This window comes from Perognathus longimembris, chromosome 12, assembly GCF_023159225.1.
Source record: "Perognathus longimembris pacificus isolate PPM17 chromosome 12, ASM2315922v1, whole genome shotgun sequence".
In the NCBI taxonomy this organism is placed as follows: domain Eukaryota; kingdom Metazoa; phylum Chordata; class Mammalia; order Rodentia; family Heteromyidae; genus Perognathus; species Perognathus longimembris.
In genome coordinates this window covers 29,135,820-29,159,484 of record NC_063172.1, presented here as the reverse complement: position 1 = coordinate 29,159,484, position 23,665 = coordinate 29,135,820, and the positions used below count along the sequence as shown (strand labels likewise).

Below are 23,665 nucleotides of genomic sequence, written 5' to 3'. Positions count from 1 at the left end.
ACTGGAAACTGTTTGTCAGCTAACATTATTCTTCTGGAAAACCATCTTGACTTAAACTTACTCTTGAGTTGCTATGTTTTGTGTCTTCAGCCTCTTAACAATAGAGGGAAAGTTGCAGTTTTATTTTCATCTCTTCCTGAGAAATTTATTTGCACACATGTGTGCACGCGCACACACACACATATACACACACACTCTCTCCATTAAGAGATCTGGAAACCTATTACCTAAATGATCCTTACTTTCTGTAGGGTACAAACTGTGGCTTTGGTAATTGGTCTTGATTGTTGAGTGTAGAGGGCCAGGAACATGGTAATTCTAGCTTCTTGTACTCTGTTCAAAACGTGCTGTACCCAGTACAGCATTCTTCAAGGCATGTTAATTCATTTTGAGAAATGTAAAAAGTTTGTGGGATCTCATTGTTCTTTTACTCTTCTGTGTGTATGATTTATTTTGTAGGAGTATAAATCAAAACACACTCTTGGAACATTTATGATCTCTTTAAGGTATTTTTTTGTGTGATTATCCTGGAAGTATAAAATGCTTTGTATACCAGAGCTAATGACAACAGATCCTTTTGGGTTTCTGGGTTGTAACAATGGCCACTGGGCAGACAGCTGCCAAACATCTTGCAATTAATCTGATACACGTTGGCTTTCATGTTCTTTTTCTTTCAGAACAAATGCCCTGAGGTAGAGGAGTTGGTCTTCAGCCACTTTGTGATCTGTAATGACACACAGGAGACACTGCGGTTTGGCCAGGTGGATAGTGATGAAAATATTCTGCTGGCGAGTCTCCACAGTCACCAGTACAGCTGGCGCTCTCACAAATCCCCACAGGTATTAGAGAAACAGCCTTACAAACACAGCAATTGTTAAGGTCGGAATTCATTTATTCTACATTTGTGTGCCTGTGTCCAGTTATTTTCCAGTTTTACCTTCCCAAGGAACCACACCATGTAGTTCCATCTGACAGAAACTCAGAAGTGCTCAGAGGTGGAGCCCAGTGCACCTGTGCTTTTCCTGAAGTGAGCAGTTCCTGCTGAGCCTAGGTCTTGGCACGGCAGTAAGATGTGATGGTGCAGATTGGACTCTAGAGCCAGAGCATGTAGGCCTGGCTCCTGGCTGTGTGGAACCTAACCTTTTTGTACTCTAGCACAATGAGAATGGGGATAAAAATAGTATTTGTTCCTCAGAATTGTAAGGACTAAGTGAACTAATATGTATTAAGGTACTTAGAGAAGTTCTTGGTATATATTAACAATTGTGTGCTTGGTACTATTATTTGCTCATGTGTCCAGGGTTTCTTTTGCTTATTGTGTACTCCATACTAGGTACCTACTGGACACTGGAAATGCAAAAACAGGCAAGTCTGAGTCTGACTCTGCAGACAGTTCACAATCTGTGACTCAGTGAGCCCAATGACAGACTGTGCCAAAGGGAATACCAAGAAAAGACATACCAAAGGTTGTCTGTTTCCCAAGTAGTATAATTCCATTTTCCTGTCATTTTACATGGGAATAATTAGAGGGGTGTGCCCTGCAGGGATAATATAAGGATGAATTAAATGCAAAGCTGTGGTCTTTAAATGAGTGAAAAAAAATCCTAGGAAGTAGTCTCAAGAATAATGTATTTCTAAAACACTGGGTAATAAGGAAACTACTGTCTGCTTGTGATTAAAAGAAAGTCATTAGATTAGAGAGCAACTTTTCCATGTGGAAAAGTTTTCAGTTTTCTATAGACCAACGTCAGAACATGTTATATACCCGCAGGCTCCATTTTCCTCCTTCTTCTCCTACCCAACAGTGAGATTCTGGTTTCTTGGTTTTTTTTTTCATTAAACTGCCACAATGCTGTTATAAAATTTGAAAAAGTAGATACAATGTAATATTTCTTATTTAAATAGATTTATTAAATGCAAATAACCCAATAAGCCATTAAAACTACATAAATCTATTTAAATAAAAATTCTTATAAAAATTCCTTGAACAGTATGATAGTGCCTTATTTTAGGGTGAATCACCTGCTCTTATTATTATTTTCCTCTTGAAATTTTTCCATGTTATATAGTTTTTAAGTTGTTTACCCCATGTAAACATACTTAAAAGATTTTGTGTTTGCTTCAAATTTTAAGTTATCATTTTCTAATTGATTGCAAAAGGGAAGTATACCGATATCTAGACCAAAATTTTAAAAAAAAAACAACACAAAAAACACCACATATCTGTATTCCTAACTCTGGTAAAACTAGCTCTGTAGTCCTGTAGATGTCTTAAAGGTTTCCTGCAGAAAGCAAAGCTGAGAAAGCTCTACCCTTTCTTTCTATAGTCATGTGTAGTTAGTAGAGCTCTCTCTGACCCTCAGATACCCTTTGACACTGGAGCCAGAGGGAAACAGCCATTGTAGAGTGAACAGTTCTGGGTGGGGAAGAGGTCAATGGGAAAGAAGAATGCATGGCCACTGTCATCACTGTACCATCCATATTTGTACTCTTTCATACCCTAGTTTATTTTTACAATATCCCAACATAGTTTGTTGTTATACATATTTAATAGATAATTAGACTTAGTTTTAATTTTTTATGTTAGTAGTGTTATTTTTCTGCTGCATTATCTCACTCCTCTATTTTGGCAGTGATTTGCCCATTAGAATAAATAAACCAGCTGGAGGTTTTATGAAAGGGCTGAGAAATCTTTTCTACATTAGACAATGTAAGTCTAAAGCTAGACTAATATGGAATTCTTTGTCTTCATATGTACCTTTCAATGTCCTAACTGTATTACTAAATCTTTTTTTTTTTTTTTTTTTTTTTTTGCCAGTCCTGGGGCTTGGATTCAGGGCCTGAACACTGTCCCTGGCTTCTTCTTGCTCAAGGCTACCACTCTGCCACTTGAGCCACAGCGCCACTTCTGGCCATTTTCTGTATATGTGGTGCTGGGGAATCGAACCCAGGGCCTTGTGTATACGAGGCAAGCACTCTTGCCACTAGGCCATATCCCCAGCCCCACTAAATCTTTTAATGATAAATAGGAAACATGGACAGGTATCTGTTAAGCTTTTTTCTTTTCTTTTAAATTTGTAACATTATACTCAGTGCAAATTTTATAGCCGCAGTTGCTATAATCTTTGGGCTAAAACTTAGATCAAATGTATGGATAATAATGTCTCTTTACTGTATCTGTATGTGCTAAAGTAACTGTGTTTCAAGACCCTCTGAAGCCTTAATAGGCCCAGAGGGTCTTCATGGAATTTCTTACATCCACAATTGCAGATTCTGCTGTGTCCTAATGAGAGGTTACATCTGAGACTCAAAAAACTAGCCACTTAGCTTCACGCTACACCTGGAGCTATTCATAGACATGCAAGTGAGCAAAATGTTCCTTTTTCCAGACTCTTAAGTCATATCCTGAATTGCCCAGCAAGATTGGTTTTAGGAACACTTCTGTCTGCATGTTTATGCTACCTTGGGTGTTAGTCAATTCATAGTCTCAAGGAGGATTTCTTAAGTTCATATAACTTAACTCCACTAAACAATGTAGCTTATATTGCAGAAATCACGAAAGTGTTAGTGACACCTGGAAAAGTTTCAAAGTAGTCAGTATATCTCAGAACCACACAAGAGGATGCTAACAACATTAAGTCCCAGGAAAATGGGAAGAAACACATACACAACCAATTCTAGAAATCCAAAGCTGAGAAACCATTTAGAATTGAGAAGTCATAAACTCCCTGTATACTTTCTGACACATGCTTTGAAGCAAAATTACTTAAAATGCTGGATATTCCACAGTAATTTCTTGCCTAAACAAACAAAGGAAGAAGAGAACTATTTCCTAGGGAATAGTTGAATATATTCAGCTGCACAAAATCACAGATACCACCACAAAGGGCCTTTAAATACCTCAGTTCTCCAGCCCAGGCAGAAAAATCCGTGAGACTCTTCTCCCCAACTAATCACAAAAAAAGCCAGAAGTGGCACTGTTGTTCAAGTGATTGAGTGCCTTGAGCAAAAGGAGTTCAGGAACAGAGTTATAGGCCCAGAGTTCAAGCCCCAGGACTAGCAAAAATAAATACATACACATATACACACATACATACATACATACATACATACATACATACATACATACATACATACATAACTCAGTTCTCCAGACTTCAGATTAGGATGTTGGGTATCAACAATAACCAGTGAAAGGTTAATCTTGAATGAAGTGTTTCACATTATGCAGAATTGAATTTAAAGAAGTTTGAGTTTATAGTATCTTTTCCAAGAAGATGAGCAGGATATATAGCTCAGAGTGAAGAGAAGCTTTATATGATTTGCCAAGCCAGATTCAGTGACTCCTCCTCCAACTAATAAGATTTGTGTATAAACTGCTGACATTACATTCCTTTCTGGAAAATTAAATTATTGTGTGTGTATGCACGCATGCGCATGCACACATACACTCGCCAATCCTGGGACTTGATGTCCTCTACCACTTGAGCCACAGCTCCACTTTGGGTTTTTAGTAATTAATTGGAGATGAGTGAAATGGACTTTCATTCACAGGCTGGCTCTGAACCACAGTCCTCAGCCCTCAGCTTCCTGAGAGGTTCCTATAATTAAAGACTTGAGCCACCAATGCCTGGCTAAAGAACTCTTGGAACAAGAATGCCTATACATTTTGTGTAAGGTTTCACACTTTGTCTTTCTTAATTGGCATGGAAAATTTATGAATCACCCAGTTCTTTTTAGAATTACAGAATTCTGATTATGTGTGACTTAATTTTGGTAGTTCAGTAACAAGCAAGGTGGAAATAGGCTCTAGATAGAGTATATCAAATTAGAAATTCTGTCTCTAAAACAAATATAAAAGAAATTTCATAATCCATGAAAATGGCAGACTGGTATAAATGCAACATATAAACGCAGTTAAGAGTTAATTTTGATGAGCAACAAAGCTTCTTAGAGGTATTCATTAAGTAGAAATAGTGACACAAATATAAATCCTGAATTACTTTAAGACAGAAGTTGGAAAACTTTTTATGTAAAGGGCCAGATAGTAAATATTGTAGACTTCCAACATCTTATAATCTTTGTTGCAGCTGTTCAACTCTGCAAAAGCAGCTGTAGTGATAACTAAATTGTAAGTTTAGAGCATTCCAGTGGAACTATTTATTGACAAAGTAAAATTAGAATTTCGTATTGTTCTTACACATAATGAATTCTTTTTTGCAACCACTGAAAGTATAAAAATTATTTATAGTTCAAAAGCTATCCAGAAATAGACAACATGGTCAGTTGGGGCAAATTCAGTAAAGTATGCCAACCCTGTGTTTAAGCCTTTGATTTGATTCATTTTGGTGAGCTAAGTATTTTATTTAAATTGGTTTTAGTCTGACCTATATGATATTAGTATCACTTGATTGCTTGATGAGGAATTTCAGATAGTGAGAAATGGCAGTTAATCTAACAGAGATAATAAGTCCATACTTACCAAATAACATTAAAATATTTTTGTTTTGTATAAACGTTAGAAAGTTTCTTTGGTTTTACTTTGGGATGTAAACCTATTTTAAAATGATATCCAATTATTTCTCCATTTTTCCAAAGAGAAAGCAGTGGGGTTTGCTTGTTTGCTTTTTTATTTTTTGTGTGTCAGTGCTGGGACTTGAACTCAGATCCTAGCTGCTATCCCTTAGCATTTTTGCTCAAAACTGGTGCTCTACCATGTGAGCCATAGCTTCACTTTGGCTTTTTGCTGGTTAACTGGAGATAAGAATCTCAGGGACTTTCCTGACTGGCTTTGAAATGTGATTATCAGATCTTAGCTTTATGAGTAGCTAGGATTCCTGGTGTGCCCACTGACACCCAGCTTAGCAACAGGATGTAAGTATAATCTTATTTTTTGGTAATTTTCATAAATAGATTTACGAGTTACCACTCTTTCCAAGTGATTCATATCATGTAAGTGAACGTGTAGTATCTAGAGAAAGAAAACATGCTTTAGTGCCATACTCACAGTCTAAAAGCTAAAAATGCAGACATGAGGACCAGGACAGACTAGACTGTATTGGCAAAACTGAAATGTTGAGAGTTCTGTATATACATACATATTAAATCTTGTGTTTTGTTTTCGTTTAATTTATTTGCTAGGGTCACAACTGTGAAGATGTTTCTGGTATACTTGGGAAGACAGTCGGAGGAGAGAGCACAAGCTAGGAGTAGCTTGGGCACTAGTGTATAGTCTACAAATTAGCAGAGTAGAAGGCATAGATTTATATAAATACTTAGGAAACTTATCTTTCTGTGAATAACAGCTATAAATTCTGAACAGAACTTTAAAAAGTACCTGAGGGCTCAGGAGACAAAACAAAGGCATGCATGTTTTAGAGGGGAGTCAGACTTTAGGCAAGTAATCTACAGAGTGGATTGCCCACTTTCTGTGGCTTAGCCCTGAGGGAAAGTGTAGTCAGTAGTGCAAGCAAGAATAGCCTCTCATCTGTCTGGCCCAAGGCACCAGGTAACCAAGGCTGCTAGAGAGTAAGGAGAAACCTCTGGCATAGGGAGAGCCATATCATGGGCACGTTTTAGGTAAATTGGCCCTATTCTCTTCAGCCACACTCCTGCATAGGCAAACTAAAAGTATGTGCATCCAAGGCTTAAAGAACCAGACAGTCTTGGTTGCCACTCACTCAAGTATGAAGGTCTAAATAAGTTGATTATCAGTTAAATAAAAAATATCCATCATAATCTTGACTCAGACATAAGAAAGAGAATCCACTCTGTACAATGTAACATGTATGAAAAATTACCTAATAGGTCAGGCAATTGTTCCTCAGTGTCAAGGGAAAGATGATAAAATGCCAACCCCACAATGACTCGGATGTTGATATTATCAGACATGTACTTTAAAGTAGCTGTCAAAGGTGAATGATTTTTTAAGACATAATTACCTTAAATTAGCTGGTTTTTAGTTAACCAAAAGAGAGTGCATGGGAGAAAGTCTTATTTAATCAATAAAATACTTAAGAATTGGAACTTGTGTGAAGATAAATAGGCATATATACTTGTGCTGACCTTGAAGCAAGCTGTCTGTATAACCTGTGAGACAAGCCATAGGGTAGGAACTGTAGGCGCCTCCTGGACCTGCAGGTGGTTTCTGGCACTAGTCAGCTAATAAAGCTAAGGCACTTATCATAAAGCCACAAGGAATAAGTGTGCCAACAACCTGAGCAGGCTTACAAGATTTTTCCCAAGATGAGCATCCGGATGAGAACACAGCCCAGCCAACACTTCATTTGCAGTCTTGTAAGACCTGAACCTTGCTTAGACTCCTGACCCACAGACACCATGAGACAGTAAATATATATTATTTTAAGCTACTAAATTTGCACTATTTTGTTAGTCAATGATGGAAATACAATATAGCATGACAGAATATATCAGTAGAAATTATCCAGTGTGAAAAAGAAGAAAAGATTAAAATAATACGAATACCACCCGAGGGACATCTTGGAGATTTAAAAAATATCCAACAGATGACTAATTGTAATTCCAGAATGAGAAGAGAAGTGGAAAAACAATTAAATAATTCCAGAAATTTTCCCAAATTTTATGCAAGATAGGAACTCATAAAACCAAGTAGCTCAGAAAAACTCCTAACATGGTGAATTCAAAGAACTCACAACCAGGTACATTATAATCGAACTACTGAAAACCAAGTCAGAGAAAATCTGTAAAGCAGGCAGAGATAAACAGGAAACACTAGCCACAGGGAACAACAGTAGTAGACTTCTTTCCATACGGAGAGCAAAACTCTGTGGAATCTCATCTTTAAAGAGCTGGAACAAAAGTTAAGATTGGTAAAAGTCTGTTTGTAAGATAAGTGGAAAGTTAGTAAAATAACTAAGATTTGACTTTGAAGCTTTAGGATTAGACATAACAAGTTGGTAGTGTTATTGTCCCCCAAGACAGTGTTTTAGAGATAGAGTGGTATGAGTGTACATTACAGTAATCCTAAAAGCATTTGAATAGACTTAGTTTTAGGATGATCTGCATATAGGAAGGATGATATATAAGAAAAAGCTTGAAGCCATAAATACCTGAGTATCACTCCTAAAGTTTAATTGTTTAAAATTATATCGTTTCACCATGCACTGGTGGTTCATGCCTGTAATCCTAGTTACTCAGAGACTGAGATCTCAGGATTGTGGTTCAAAACCAGCCCAGGCAGGGAAATCCAATAAATTACCCAGGAAAAGACAGTCGTGGTGCTGTGGCTTAAGTAGTAGAATGCTAGGTTTAAGTAAAAGAAGCTCAAGGACTGCACTGGGGACCTGAGTTCCAGCCCCAGGGCTGGCAAAAAAGCAAAGCAAAGAAAAGAAGAAGAAGAAGGAGAAGGAGAAGGAGAAGGAGAAGGAGAAGGAGAAGGAGAAGGAGAAGGAGAAGGAGAAGGGGAAGGGGAGGGGGAGGGGTAGGGAGGGGGAGGGGGAGGGGGAGGAGGGGGAGGAGGGAAAGAAAGGAAAGAAAGGAAGAAAGAAAGAAAGAAAGAAAGAAAGAAAGAAAGAAAGAAAGAAAGAAAGAAAGAAAGAAAGAAAGAAAGAAAGAAAACTAAATAGTTTTTTTTAACTTCATGGCATTCTCTTCTGAAAACATTAAGAAGTTAATATGAATATTTCATTATAAATATTTATAAAGATCTTAGAAGAGAATTTGGCTTTCTATAATGAAAACTTTCTTTCCTTCCCAACTGGCTATCCAGGTAGACATATATAATAGACATAGATATATGCGTCTTGACGCTCAACAGAATCATCTGGCCTATCATCCACCATTTATGTTGGCAACGGTGGAACTAAAGACTGCCCAAAAAGAGGTTGCTAAAAGAGGACCTTATTCAGTGGCCCGTGCTATTGGACAAATGTTCAGTGGTCATACAAGGACAGGGTAACTCCTGTAAATATTCTTAGTCATGAAAGAGAGTCATATAGGTGTCACTAGTCCATAGAAACTCTGAAATCCAACCAGATAAATGTTGGATTCTTGTTTAGCATCCAGTACTCTTCCTGTTAGGGAGTAATTCTCCGTGGCTTGTAGCTTTTGGCCTTCCAGACTCTAAGTCATCCATCATTTTCTGTGAAAAGTAGTACTGTTTATACCTTGTAGCTTTCTTAGCATACTTTATGCTGGTAGAATTTTTGAAGGTTCATAAGCCCTTCATTTTGTATTTGTTTGTTTCAGTCTAAGTTAGCAAGGTTTCTGCCACTGTAATTCTTTAATCAACATTGTGGGTCTCTTGTTAATTTTCATTGAGGTTCACTATATTAAAGTCAAAGTACAAATCTGTTCTAGATAAGACTTTGTCTACTTCAAGATTTGCTAACACTGTTAAGTGAGTACATTTCTTGTCAAACTTGTTATCTCCTCCCTCATTTTTCTCCCACTCATTACTCTCATTGTCTTAGAACTCTTTGTTTGAGTAGTTCTGTGAGCCACCAATTTAGATATTTTACAAGCACATACTTTGTAACATCTCTAGGCTCAGCCTTCCTGCCTGAGTCCTGGATTTGATCTTTGCCTGGAAGGCATTTACTGATTTTAGCATCATTTTCCACCTGATAAAACTAGGAACTTAAAGAACTAGCATGTCCTGGACCCTTTTTACCTAACAATACTTCCTCTCTGACTTTTATGTAAGCAGCAGGTAAAAGCCAGGAAGTACTTTGGCATTGATAGGAAACCATAGTTAGAGCACATAGCTTATTTATTAAGCCTATTTTCTACTTTTCTTGTCAGTGGTTCTGCCAAACTTCCTGACACTGCATAACAAGGATTTCCTTTCCCCCACTTGAAGTAGTGTTTTTCTTATTTCCTCATTGACAGTCTTCACCAAGGCCATCATCATCTCTTTGAAGCACTTTAGCCATTCACTAACACCATCTTCAGGTCTTTTGGGTTTGGACTTCCCTGGCCCACAGGCCCTCCTTCATTTCAGGCTTCTGTTAAGTCGTACTCCACTCACAGATGCTAAAATCTGTATTAGTTATCCATTGCAATATAGAAAAATATCCCCAAACTTGAATACTTGCCTATATCTCAAAGTTCTGTTTGACATTTCAGGGGGCGTTGTTTAACTGGATGATTCTAGTTTAGGAAGTTGCTCTGCTGCTCTTCCCTAGGTTCATATGAGAGGCTGCAGTTGGCCAATAGGCCATTTGTGGCTGGGTGGTCTAGGATGGCTGCCCCAACATACTTGGCCCTTGGCAGACTGTTGGCCAGCTGCCTTGGTTCTCTTTCATGTGACCTCTTCTGTTACCTAGCGCAAGCTTCTTACATGGCAAAAGTGTCCAACACAACCAGAAGAAAGGCAGTTCTCTTGAGTTTGAACTTGCACATTCTGCAGTGTAGAGCAAGGCACAGCTGGGCCATAACCAAAGGATAGGGAACTAGATCTTGAGGGGAATTGCTGCAGAGAATTTGTGGCCACTTACTATTACCCACAAGTGCTTCCTCCTACTCTGGGGATAGGAGGTCGAATGGGAACACTAAAAGGGTTGTAGTGAGCATTTACTGAAAATGAAACAGGAAGCTTTACTGATGTTTCCACAATATAATCCTGTGGCTAGCTTATAATATATGCTCAGTGGATAAATAATATGGGAATTCCTCATGACTTCCTTTTTCATGAACATAGACTTTAAATCTTAGTTGTTTCAACAGTAGTTAAATAATAAATGCAACTTTTGTGTTTTGTGGGATGGCTTTATGTATGCTTAATATATTTTCAATGTAATTAGATGCTTAATTAAGAATAACTCCAAGTCCACCTCACCTCTGCATCTTTGGCCTCCCTGTCACCTCTTATGAATGAACAACCTATAAAACAGGAAATTGTTAAGAAAGAAGATGACCAATATAATTCAGATGAAACCATTTTTCAGACTATATGCATATCTAACTCCTCCCATTTAATCTTTTGTGTTTGTTCTTTTAAAGTTATTATTTATCATATACAATTACTAGAAGTAATTGTACTAAAAATTGTAAGTTGTACTAAAAGTACAATTACTGAATATTGAATAAAGGAGACTTTTTTATGAATTTTCCACATATTTTGTCTTTTTTTTTCTAGTGATAAAAGTAGTTTCCCAGAAATCTACTTGGTTTCTACACAATCTTATTGTTGTGTAGAGCACAGCTGTCTGCAACTAGCAATTCCATTTGGGGAGGAAGGATTTTATGCCTTTGCTCCCCAGTGGCAGTAACAAGCTTCTTTTTATTGTTGCTGACATTAAGATAGCTAAAATGAACAGTGAGGTAAACAGTTCTTGTGAACATCTGGCAAGGATTTTAATCCAAAATATTCTGTAAACACTGATTCCATTTCAGTACCCAGAACTACTGTGGTACATTTGCCATTAATTGCATTTTTATTTTGGTTTTAAACAGCAATCATAAACAGCAAAAAAGTGGACTGTAGGCTCAATTCCTTCATTTCTTTCTCTAAAATATTTTTAGTTTCATCAGGGATTCCAAGAAACTCCCATTTTCTAAGGGACCTTACAGTGCTTTCTGAACTCTCCAGTAGGAGTAAATGGGCCCCAAGCAGTTTTGGTCATTAAATATCTAATGCACAGAGAATATTTGGAATTTCCTCATTTTCTGTTGGGAGATATATTTATTCTACTTAAATTAGAGACAGAAATTTGAGATTGAAATTTCTTTTTCCGTGTATTTTAAGGTTTCTATATAAAAGAAAATCAGTTGCAATATGACCTATTTCTTTAAGTCTTTTACAGAAATAGCTAATATGGGATTGTTACAGGGTGCTTTCTACATTTCCAAGGTCTGATTTCTGAGTTGTCTACAAACTACATGAAAGGGGTTGCTCAAAGATCATTTCAGCTGTGAAGCAGCCGGAGGAATGACTTCTGCTGCTGCTAATGGTCTCTCTGTCCTCCTCCTGGCAATAAATTTTAGATACTGAAATACAACTCTGGAGAAAACATAATGGAGATTCCTTAAGCTTTTTACAAGACACTCAAAGTCTTTCACAAGCCATTGCTCTGCAAATGTGAATTCTTAATGTCCAAACATAAAGATTCTCCACTGAATTAACTTTAAATGTGAATTTTAATGCAAGGTGTTTGGAGAAAGGGTATTAAAGCATGGAGGGTGGGGTGGGATTTTTTTTGCCATTTTTTAGTTATGTTTGAAAGTACTGATTGAGAATGTTATAAAGCTCTCAGCATACATAATGTGATTGTCATTATTAATCATAACCTATTACCATGAATCTATGTAACAAAAGCATTAGAAAGACAATGTCATACCTATTGTACTGTGGCATTTCAAATCATTTCCATGCTTTTAATTATTTCCAGGATATTGAAGAACTTATTATTTAAAGGTCAGAATAATGCCCAAGCCATGGCCAAGCCCAGTGAGTGTCAAATGCATGGAATGTTGGATGACTTCATAGTTATGAAATTATTTCATTTCTCATGATAATTCTTAACTTGCCAAGTTAGTGAATTTTAAGAACTCTGAGAGCAGATTTTAAGATAAATGTGAAATAATCCATACTTTTGGAGTCAGGGACTTCCCTTCAGGCATTAGTTCATGTTTGACTTGCTTGACTTACACTTGGGGATAAAATGAGTTAGGACAAGGTCTTAGATACCGCATTCCCTTACTGGGAAGGAAAATCAACTTGCACAACTTTGGCTAGCTCATGTTTCTTGTTATACAGGCACTAAGAAGCAGCGGTTTCCATGAAATACTTTGTTTAACCTTTACAAAAATGTTTTCTTAGTATGGCAATGCAGTTTAGTTAAATGAAAATAAATAAGTAGGAATTTTGGATGTCTTTTATATCCATCACTTGACTTCCTTTTTTCCTCTAATTAAAAATTGGAGATAAGGATTATAATTGTCTAAATAGCCATAATAGCTAAAAGTGGATTTACAATCTCAAAAAACATTTGATTTTTTTCTTAGGATACATATTGGCATGTCTTCTAAATTAAACTAAAGCTTGCTGAACGATGAATGGTACATTTGACAACAATATGAAAGAGAAATTTAATTTAGACTTTAGAAAGGTTTCACTGATGTTTATGCTTGTATTTAGTCGAAAATCCATTTTCAAACAAACACCTGACAATTAATTCACAAACCCAGAACATTTATCCAAATCTTAATGACTATCTGATGGTGTTTTCACTTACCTTTCTGGCTTCCATTTCTTTGCTCACCCTAAACTATTCTTTTTATTTTCATCAAACATGTTCTGAGTACTTCTGCTAAAGAATTATGTCCAACAAAGTACGTGGTAACTATTGGCTTACTCAGAAAAGATTATGTCTACACAACACTGGAATCTCTGAACTCTTAGTACAAGCAAAGAGAAAGTTTGTTTGTTTTAGTTATTAATTTAAAGAGAAGGTAAGAATTATCCTCTTCTGTGTACACACATGTACATATATACATATCATAGCCTTTAGATATTTCATTTTTCAGCACTTTGCAGTGAGTTAAGGACAAAAAAATAGCTACACAACTCTGAACTTAAGAGCAGCTGCTACTACCATCACTCATGGCTTTTAGTTATGTATTACTTAACTGTAAGAAAACCCATGCCCATTAGAAACATTAATTTTATACATACATATGTAATGTTGGAATTTCCTCATTTAAACCAGCCTATATATCATTTCATACTTTCTTTCACTGTGTATACTTATATCTGATTTCATGATGGAAATATTTTTAAAACCATGAATAACATTTCTAATAAATATTTTAATATATGAGACATATTTTTGCAGATATTTTTGTTAACTAAATCACTTTCCATAATTAGAAAATTTAGATTTAGATAATTAAATACTAGACAATACCCATGACTCATCTCATTGTCTTGCAGCTAATGTATAAATTAAAACTGCCTCAACTATTCACCCTGTTTATATGGTGATAATGGGCCTCTCACCCTCATCCTGTTTGCTCAGCTGATACTCCAAAACTTGAGCCATACCTCCAGCCTGACTTTTTGCTGGTTGTTTTTGAACTGGAGTCTTCCAGCTTTTTCTGCCTGGGAATAGCCTCAAACTTTGATCCTCTGGATCTCAGCCTACTGAGTAGCTATGATTATATGTATGATCCACTAGCACCTGGCTCTGCTCTTCTTTTTTAACTTATTTGCTGTAAGTGTCTAACTTCAGCCAGAGAATTAACAGAATTAACAGACTAATAATGCTTGTGCAGTAAAAGTCCATGAACAAATTCTTGACCTTAGAGTTCTGTTTATGATTATTTGTAAAAACAGTGATTACATATCACAGTGTTTGATTGTAGATAGGTTGAAGCATTGATTAATTATGTTTGTGAGAAATGTGTGACATTTGATAACTAATTCATGGGAATTTAGATAACTGTTATACACGATGTTATGTAATGAAATAATGCACTGTTTGGACATTTTGAAATATGTAGATAGACTATATGAATAACCTTGTCTCAAACAGCCAAGTAAGAACATTCTTTGTTTCACTATCATTCACGTATCAGTCCCTGTGTATATTGATGATTGAAGCAACAAGGGAAAATACCAGTTACTGACCTAAAAGTTCTCTGCCTCTTCACCCTTCCTTTCTTTTCCACACTCTTGATCTTTTCCTGACCTTTACCTTTCCACATCCCCAGTAAACTGCACACATGCCTCTTGGCTGCTGAGAGTGAGATTTTGACCTCCTAATATAAGGATTTTTATTCCAGTATGATTGTTTCCAGGATCAGTATTCAGTTGGGTCATGATCAAAAGTATTAGATGGCAGAAAAGTGAGGAGTTCATAATATAAAATTAACTTTCCAAATTATATTGGCAATAAATGTAACCAGAAGTTGTTTGTGCAATTAATTTGAAGCCATAGCCTGCTACTTTCATTACTTGTCTTAGTTTTAGTGCAGCTAGTATGCTTTATAGACATTGATTTTGTACAGTAAGAACACCTCTGTCCCAGGTTGTCAGTGGAAAATTAAACTGTTGCCTGGTTTTCTTTATTTTATTCCATTTCATCCTATCTCTTTTCATGTTATTTCTCCAGTTAGCTAAAATAAGTCTTTTGATCAAATGTTTAACTTCCCCCCAACAAAACACCACTGGAGTCCTACAGCAGTTTTTCTCCTACTCTGTAATAAGATTTTGCAATGCAATTTTTGTTCAGTATCTGTTTCTTCCATTATTATTGTGAGCATTTCTAGCATGAGTGAAGTGTCTCATTCTTGATATACACCACATATATACAGTTAATTGACTGAATATCTGATAGTCGTAGATCCCTAAAATATTTGCAAAAATGCAAAAGATCCTCACACAATCACATTAAACTGTGTCTAAGAATCATACAATTATATACTATAGCAAGCTGGGCCCTTTGCACAGAGCTGTGGAGGCTACAGTGAGGCTCGGGTCACCCTCTTAGCAAAGTGCCAGTAGTGCATATGTTCTAGTCAAAATCAAAGCTTCCTCATCTAGCCTTGAGCAAAAACACTCAGGGACAATGCCCAGACCCTAAGTTCAAACCCCAGGATTGGTATTCACAAAAGAAATTAGAAGGTTGGGAATGTGGCTTAGCAGTAGAGAGCTTGCCTAGCATGCATGAAGCCCTGTGTTTGATTCCTCAGCACCACATCAACAGAAAAGGCCAGAAGTGGCTCTCTCACTCAAGTGGTAGAGTGCTAGCCTTGAGCAAAAAAAGAAGCCAGGGATAGTGCTCAAGCCCTGAGTCCATCCCTAGGACTGGCAAAACAAAGCAAAAGAAAACAATTAGAATTCAACCTCGTGTGTGTGTGTGTGTGTGTGTGTGTGTGTATGTGTGTGTGTACATGTGTATACGAGTACTAATCCGAGGGTTTGAACTCAGGGCCAGAGCCCTGTCCTTGAGTGGTTTTATTCAAGGCTTGTGCTGTACCACTTGTGCCACAGGAAGATACTCTTAATGGAGGAACACAAAGACACAATGCCTCTGTGCTTCTGATAAAATTAACTAATAATATGCATTGAAATGAAAAGAAAAAATTAGAAATTACATGAAAGGACACACATAAAACACATAAAAATGGAAACTTAAAAAACATAACCTTGGAACCCCAAGATAATCATTTAAAAATTCTACCATTTGTGTATTTTGTCACTTTTACCAAAACAGAATTTACCTTTTTATAGGTTTTTTGTTTTTTTTAGTAAATCAACTATCAACCAATAGTGTTAACATTTTTTTCATGCTATAAAAGATTTCAAAGCTTAGGAAACTATACATTATGAGTTCATTAAGAACAGAAACTGAGTTAGCATGTGTTCAAATTGTAAACTTCCCCAACCCTCAGCATTGTCATCCTGATGAAATATTCTTTCTATGAAGTCCAATTTGTATATTTATAGCATTATTTCAAACCATACAAAATAAGCAATACAGGCTAGCAGTTGCAGGCAGCCACCGAGAAGCATGTGTTCAGTTCTGTCATATGCCAAATGATTTTGAGTGTCCTTGGGCCAGAGGCCCCTCCTCCACAAGATAATATCCAGAAAGCACTGATTGCTCAGTTCCTATCATCCTAGCTACTCAGGAAGCTGAGATCTGAGGATCATGTTTCCAGGACAATGTGAACAGAATAGCTTGAGATTCTTTTTCTAATAAGAAAATAAAAGAAAAAGGGGGACTAGACATGTAGCTTAAGTAGCAGAGTGCCATCCATGAGGACACAAGCAGAGCCAGAATGTGAGGACCTGAGTTTATCTCTAGAAATAGCAAAAGAAAAAGTACTTTTCCAAGCATATAATAAGTGGTAAGTGTAATTATCTTGACCATATTTTATTCAGCAATCACTTAGTAATTCCAAATTATCATTGTTAAAAAAAACAGTGCTGTAGTAAACATGCACATAGATCAGTCTTTGTACACATTTATGGCATTAACTTAGAATAAATTCTTCATAGAATTGATGAGACTTCTGACATGAATTTCTGGTAAAGAATTAACCCTGTAGTCAAAATTTTATTTCACCTAACATTTTTACTATATTGGTTTTCCCTCTCTATAAGAAGTCATTTCATGGTAATTGCAATGACTCCAATGGATTCAAACAATCCTGAGGGAAAACTTACCTGCGCTGTATGGAAAAAAACCTGCCCCAACCTTGTGTCATGACAGTGGTCAAAGCTTGCTTTGGAAAGCTTTTCATAAGTTTGCTTTTCTTTTTGTTTATTTAACCACTCTTCTAGATGGTAGATTGTTGTATTCTACAAAAAATGTGAAAAGATCTACCTTTAGGGTCCAAAGAGTTTCAATATTGAATCATAATGACATCACACACTAGCATTTATATAAAAATCTTTCTACTACGTTCTTAGCAATATTTCAGATTCCCATAACATCCTGAAGGATAACTGCCTTGAAAAAATCATAATGAACAACATATTTTATTTCATTTTATGCTAATTTATGTAACATCACTTGTACTTACCCATTTCAAACAGGCAGTTTTACTTAATGATTTAATTTGCTGTCCAGATATTATTTTATACAGATGAAATTTTTTAATATTTGTACTTAATTTTTACTTAAGATGCTCAACTACCGTATCATTTTTGACTACTTGATGCATTAATAGCAATACTAAAATATTTGAATTATGAACCTGAGTGATTATATTACTTCGCAGTTTAACATCATTATTTGTGTGAGACACAGCTCCTGTGTTGAAAGATGAGTCAAAATAAGAAAATTTTCTAAATATTTTAATACTTACATTTTAAAAGAAATTTACATATGAATATTACCACTGAAATTTTTGAATATTTTCAGTTATTTTCATTAAATTTCTTTTATTCAGCAACTTATTAAATGCCTATTCCACACTAGGCTCTTACAATAATGAGTTAAAAATTTAACAAATAAAAGATACCTAAATTTTAATATACTAATAAATAAAAATTTTGTAAATATATAAATGAACTAATATACATTCAGTTGCTATTTTCCTTTGATTGCTTATTAATGATTTCCTCTGCATTTCAATTAAGTAAGAAATCTTTTGAAGTTGTTTAGATTTTTAGTTTCTCTTTAGAAAATCACATATCACTCAAGTAAATTATAATAAAATACAAAAGAAACTAGGAAGGGGTGTGAAGAAAAGTTTTACTTGGTTATTGAGTTAGAAAAACTGGTAAGTTTTTAAATGAATAATGAAATACATAAGTTTACAGAAAAATATTTGTTACCTTTATCAGTTGTGTATTAAGACATAGTTTTAAATTTCTACTGAACTATCTTTTTGTCTTCATTGATGTACTCTATTTTCATAGATTTTATTTTATTTTTCTTTCCTCCTGAATGTATCAATTCAGGAATTCTCCCTTTGGACATGACTGTGGGTGGTCCAAAGAACCTATTTCCAACTCCTTGAACACTAATTATGTTTTAAGTTTTATTTTGTATTGAAAAAAATGAATGGAAAACTATATATGCTCCCATCTGAAGTCTTCACTAGTAAAATTACAAATTTACTTTGGCTGCCAATGAAGAACTAGATGGGATGAAGAGGTTCTGCTGAAAAAAAAAAATAATGTAGCCTTTTGGGCCTTTGCAACAATTTTAGTCACTATGTTTTGTATCTAATGATTCCTCTGGGTTGAAACTGAAAAAACTCCAAGAAGAAAGATTCCTATTTCTCTCCCTCTCACCATAGAAAAGATTAGATTAGTTTAAAAAGCCAGAATTAATAACAATTGATGGGAAGGTGGTAGAGAAAGTGAGTTAGTTACTAAGTTTAATGCTTAAAAGAAAAGAAGTGAAAGAAAATTTCTAAGTTGATAAGACAACATGTGGGAGAGGAAAGGTGGCAGAAAAATGAGGGTGGGTAACAAGTATGACAAGAAATGTATTCACTACCTTACGCATGTAACTATAACCCCTCTGTACATCACCTTGACAATAAAGTTAAATTTAAAAAATTCCTTGGACTCCAGGAAGAAGGGCTAAGTCCGTTGCTTTTCCTTTTCCCACATTGCTTCTAGTTACACTCACGAGTTTTCCTCTGTGAGCACACTGCTCACTTCACCAGAAGAGGCTTCAGTGACAACCTGCTCATTCCTAAGCAGCACAAATTCTTTAGCTTCACAAATCATTAGAGCCAGCCACCATGTAGATCTGCCCTGTCTGACCTTATCCCATATTCTTTTCCTCATCATTTCCTATTTTTCCTTTTATTAACTTTGTCCTAAGTATAGTTTCTACGTTTCACGCCCCAGTGTGTCTGGTTAGCATGGGAATGAACTGTCAGGTGTTCCAATTGAAATCCTACCCCAGTGAAATCTCAATTGTTTGTGAAGCTTTCTTAATCACTGCAGCTTGAGGAAGGCTCTCCGTCCTCTAGGCTTTCAAATGCTCTGCGCCTTTTTACTCTAGAAGATCACTTACTCTTTGTGGAAAAAGAACCCATTTCTGCCTTCTTATTTCCTCCAGAGTGCTCAGCATGTTGCCACCCTTTTAGGGCCTAGGTAATGAAAATGTAATGGATGAATTGTGGGGGAAAATGCATTAAAATCAGACAGCCTAATACACATCTCATGGAGAATGTGTGTGTGTGTGTGTGTAAGCCTGATCACACATTTCCTTCAGTCTAGAAATGAAAATCAGTATGATCTCAAGTGATAGAATGCTTGCCTAAGTAAGCACAAGGTTCAATCCTCAGTACTGCCAAACAAAAAAGTAATTAAAAAGAGATTTTCGTTACCCATAGGAATAAAATGTAGCTATTGAGTCCAATTAGAACAGTACCTCCAGCCCTGGCATGCTGTCTGTGGGCATCTAGGCATTGCCATCCAGATCCCAAACTAGTACCGCAAGTTTCCCGAGCCTAGTGCTGACGTCATGGGACGGAGGACTAAGATATTCCTGGACTTCCTTGATTCCTTTTTGCACATTTCTCTCTTAAGAATATAATTCCTTCCCAAAAGAATTATATGCCTCAAATTTCCTTTAAATTAGTATTTAAATTGTTTATTTGTTTGTTTGCCAGTACCTTGGTCAACTGGAACCTGTGTCTAGCTTGAGTCTCACTTTTCGCTGGAGATGGAACCCCAAGGCCGTTTCTTCCTGGGCTGACCTGAAACCACAATCTGTAGCCCTCTGAGATGCTAGGGTTAGAGACATGAGCCATGGGCACCAGGCTGATATTTAGATGTTTTTTGACAGTAGACCAAAACATTACAAATAATCAATTGATGATGCATATGGAGAAAAGTGTTACTAGTATTTTTTGCCAACTTTTCTGTGTGAACTAAACCCAACATATCTGATTTTTTTATAATTCAAAGAAAATATCTGTGCCAAGATTCTTAGAAAAAAGTTACTGTGGAGCAAAACATGAAATTTAATCATTAAAAACTGTGTGCATAGAAAGCAGCTCTTTAAAACTGAGTACATATGCAAATACAAATGCTCCTTAAAGTTACATACATATATTAAAACTTTCTCTAGAGTCAATGAAATATTCAGGAAAAGTATAGCTTGATCTCATGTACTTTGCCTCATTAATTTTTTGTCTTTTCCAGCTACCCATCTCTCCAAAGTAAGCAATTTTTTTGTTCATTTTGGTTTTGTGTGTGCCCTAGCTTTATTCCTAGTTGCTGCTATATTTAAAAAAACAACAACACTGAGATGAATCCAAACACTGCTATTGTTTTTCTTTTTTTCCTGTAACATTCAAACTTCAAAGATACGTTGGTACCTTTATGTTGTAAGGTATATATAGATACATAAGAGTAAATTTCCCCTTAGGATACCAGCTATCCAAGATACTTGTTGATATGCTGTTGTTGTTGTTGTTGTTTTAATTTATTTATTGTCAAAGTGATGTACAGAGGGGTTGCACTTTCATATGTAAGGCAGTGAGTACATTTCTTATCCTCCTCCATTTTTCTCCTGCCTTTCACCCTTCCCATTTCCCTCCCCCCGCCATAAGTTGTACACTTGGATTACGGCATATAGTTTTCTAAATATTGTTGCATTGGTTCACCTTTTACCCATTGTCTCACCATTTTGATGTTTCCCTTTCCTAGTTCCAATAAATGTATATACAATACCCAGTGTACCAAAGTCAGTAACAGTGACATCAAGGGTAAAACCCTGGGGAAGAAAAACAAAAGAAAATGGCATAATTTCACATGGTGCATTGAAAATAACAATGACAATGGTAAACCACTTATTTCCATAACTTGAGGGAAACCATAGAGCCCATGTTTCTTTGGGTCTGGCTCACTTCACTTAGTATAATTTTTAATCTTAGCTGCTAGGCTTCTTTTTTAGAAGGCATCTCACTAAAAGCCTTTTGAATACTTTCTTTAGATATTTAAAAGCCAAAAAAAATATATCTTAGTTATCCACCCTTATGATAGCCAGTGAGCTTGGGGATTTTAAAACAGAAGCATGCTGTCCAGGGTTCCTCCTAAGGCTAAAACTAGAAAATAATCTTCTTCCAACAACACTTTTTATTATTATGGCGGTGCTCATGTAAATCATTAGTGTATCTATTATGATAACTCCTAAGGAGATTTTCAAAGGTGTATTTAATCTGTCAGTTGGGAGTGTTTCACAAGTTTTCTTTCCTTTCAGAGAACATTGGCCCACGGGCTGAGACATAAGAAATCATTTGGCACTTGATGATTCTGATATGCGTGCTTCTTGTATGCTTCTTGACAGCTGCCTGCACTGTACTGATAATTTTGTATAGAAAACAATGTCATAAATATCCAAATGGTTCTTGGCAGAGAAAAGGTTCTCTATCCCTACAAGCATGTAGAACATTATTTTCATTTAAATGTAGAGCCTAAAGAAGTACTAATTACTATGGGGTGTTGTTTTTTTATTCCTATGTAATTTAGTTTTCTCAGCTTCAGTTCATGGGTAGTATTCAAAGTAGTATATGTTAATAACCACAAAAGAAATCCAGATATTTCCAACAGTAGCAATACTGTATGAATAAATAAACATACTAATCAAGAGATTAAACTGGTAAGCATTACAATAAATATGTAATGCAATAAAAGGAAAAGAACAAAACATTTTTCTTACATCAAAACATTGATGGTATTTCTGAATTGATACTACAATATCTTAAGAAGGATATGTTTAATGAACTGCATCTTTACCTATGTTCTTTATTGAAAGAAAAATTAAGGCAATTTAAAGTAAAAAAATAACAAAATTGGTTTTAATTAATGTCTACTTATAAGAAGAAATAAATTATCAGCCCAGACTAGCATTCTTTAATCTCACTTTAAAATCTTGTCCTTCAAATGAATGAAATGGTCTTTTCTCAGATGTCCAACAGACTTTTAACCATTTCTTGGGACCATTAAGTTTTACAAGGCTTAAAATGTGACCTGAAAAATGACATTGACTGTATGTGGCATATTTGCTATTCTTAGCCTGGTGAAATAAGCTAGAAGTGGGTGAATTATGTAGGTTAGAAAGAAAACAGATGCTAGGTATATAAAAAGGAAGGCCTTCCAACAATAAGACTTAATTGTAGGACAAAATTTTTGTTGGCATGTTTGGCATTATGATGACTATTGTTTTTCTTTCCAGTTGTTACACATCTGTATTGAAGGGTGGGGTAATTGGCGTTGGTCTGAGCCCTTCAGTGTGGACCATGCGGGGACGTTCATTAGAACAATTCAGTACAAGGGCCGCACCGCTTCCCTCATCATCAAGGTTCAACAGCTCAGTGGAGTACAAAAGCAGGTAAGTCTCTTGTGTTCATGGGCTAGGCAACTTCTAAATCTTTGGCATAATGCAGATGAAACTCAAAAGAAATGATGGTTATGCCTAGTTATGCCCACTACTACTGCATCTACGAGCATCAGTCCCTTTGTCCCGCATCTTTTACAAGAGCTGCTAATGAGCAGTAAAATTTACTGATTTTAGTTTCACCTCTTCTCCCTGTCACCACCTACCTTCTGGTAGAGGTGCTAATGAGCTGTGAAATAGCCAAAGGCCTTTCCTGAGAAGGAAGAGAAGCAAAGGATGGTGGAGACCCTGGATAATCCACTGGTGGATAACCAGGAGTTGTTCTCCTCATGCAAATGAGAATAATCTGTGGCAAAGTGCCTACTCTCCTGTGAAGAGAGGAGGGCCTGGGTCTCCTGCAAGCTTCTCTTTTCATAGGAGTTAATATTAACTGCAGTAAAAATTCACTGCAGTCTAACTCTTGGCATATAAAACCTCAGCTCTCAGCACATATTTTTATATATTTTATAAAACTTCCTTTTGGCTGTTTTTGAAGTTCTAAGACTGCAAAAGGGAAAAAACTTATCTGACACTTTTTTTGTGCATTCTAAGGGATGTTTTTTAAACATGGAGCACATGATAAGAGTAGAAAGGAAGAAAGGAAGTATTAAAATCTGAAAACTGGCTTGACAGTACACAAAGAAACTGGATTTATGCTGAGTTTTAACATACACATCTGCACCTGGATAGGGAACTGAGTAATAGGAACAGCACTCAGTCCTTGAAAGCAGGAGTTCCTCTGACCAAGCAGCAGCTCTTTAGTTACCCTGTGCCAAGAAACACACAAGAAGCAACTGGTAAAGAATGTAGGGCAGTAGCATATA

General features: G+C 36.1%; 1 protein-coding gene across 7 annotated transcripts in view; it reads left to right on the top strand.

The window, feature by feature from the left end:
• Positions 1-23,665, top strand: part of Vps13b (vacuolar protein sorting 13 homolog B) — a 535,466-nt gene that overhangs the window by 451,226 nt on the left and 60,575 nt on the right. For all 7 annotated transcript variants that reach the window (XM_048359303.1, XM_048359299.1, XM_048359305.1 and 4 more), the window contains exons 43-44: positions 678-839; positions 22,641-22,796. In XM_048359303.1, coding sequence (XP_048215260.1) covers positions 678-839; positions 22,641-22,796 — 318 coding nt within the window. The remainder of the gene's footprint in view (positions 1-677; positions 840-22,640; positions 22,797-23,665) is intronic.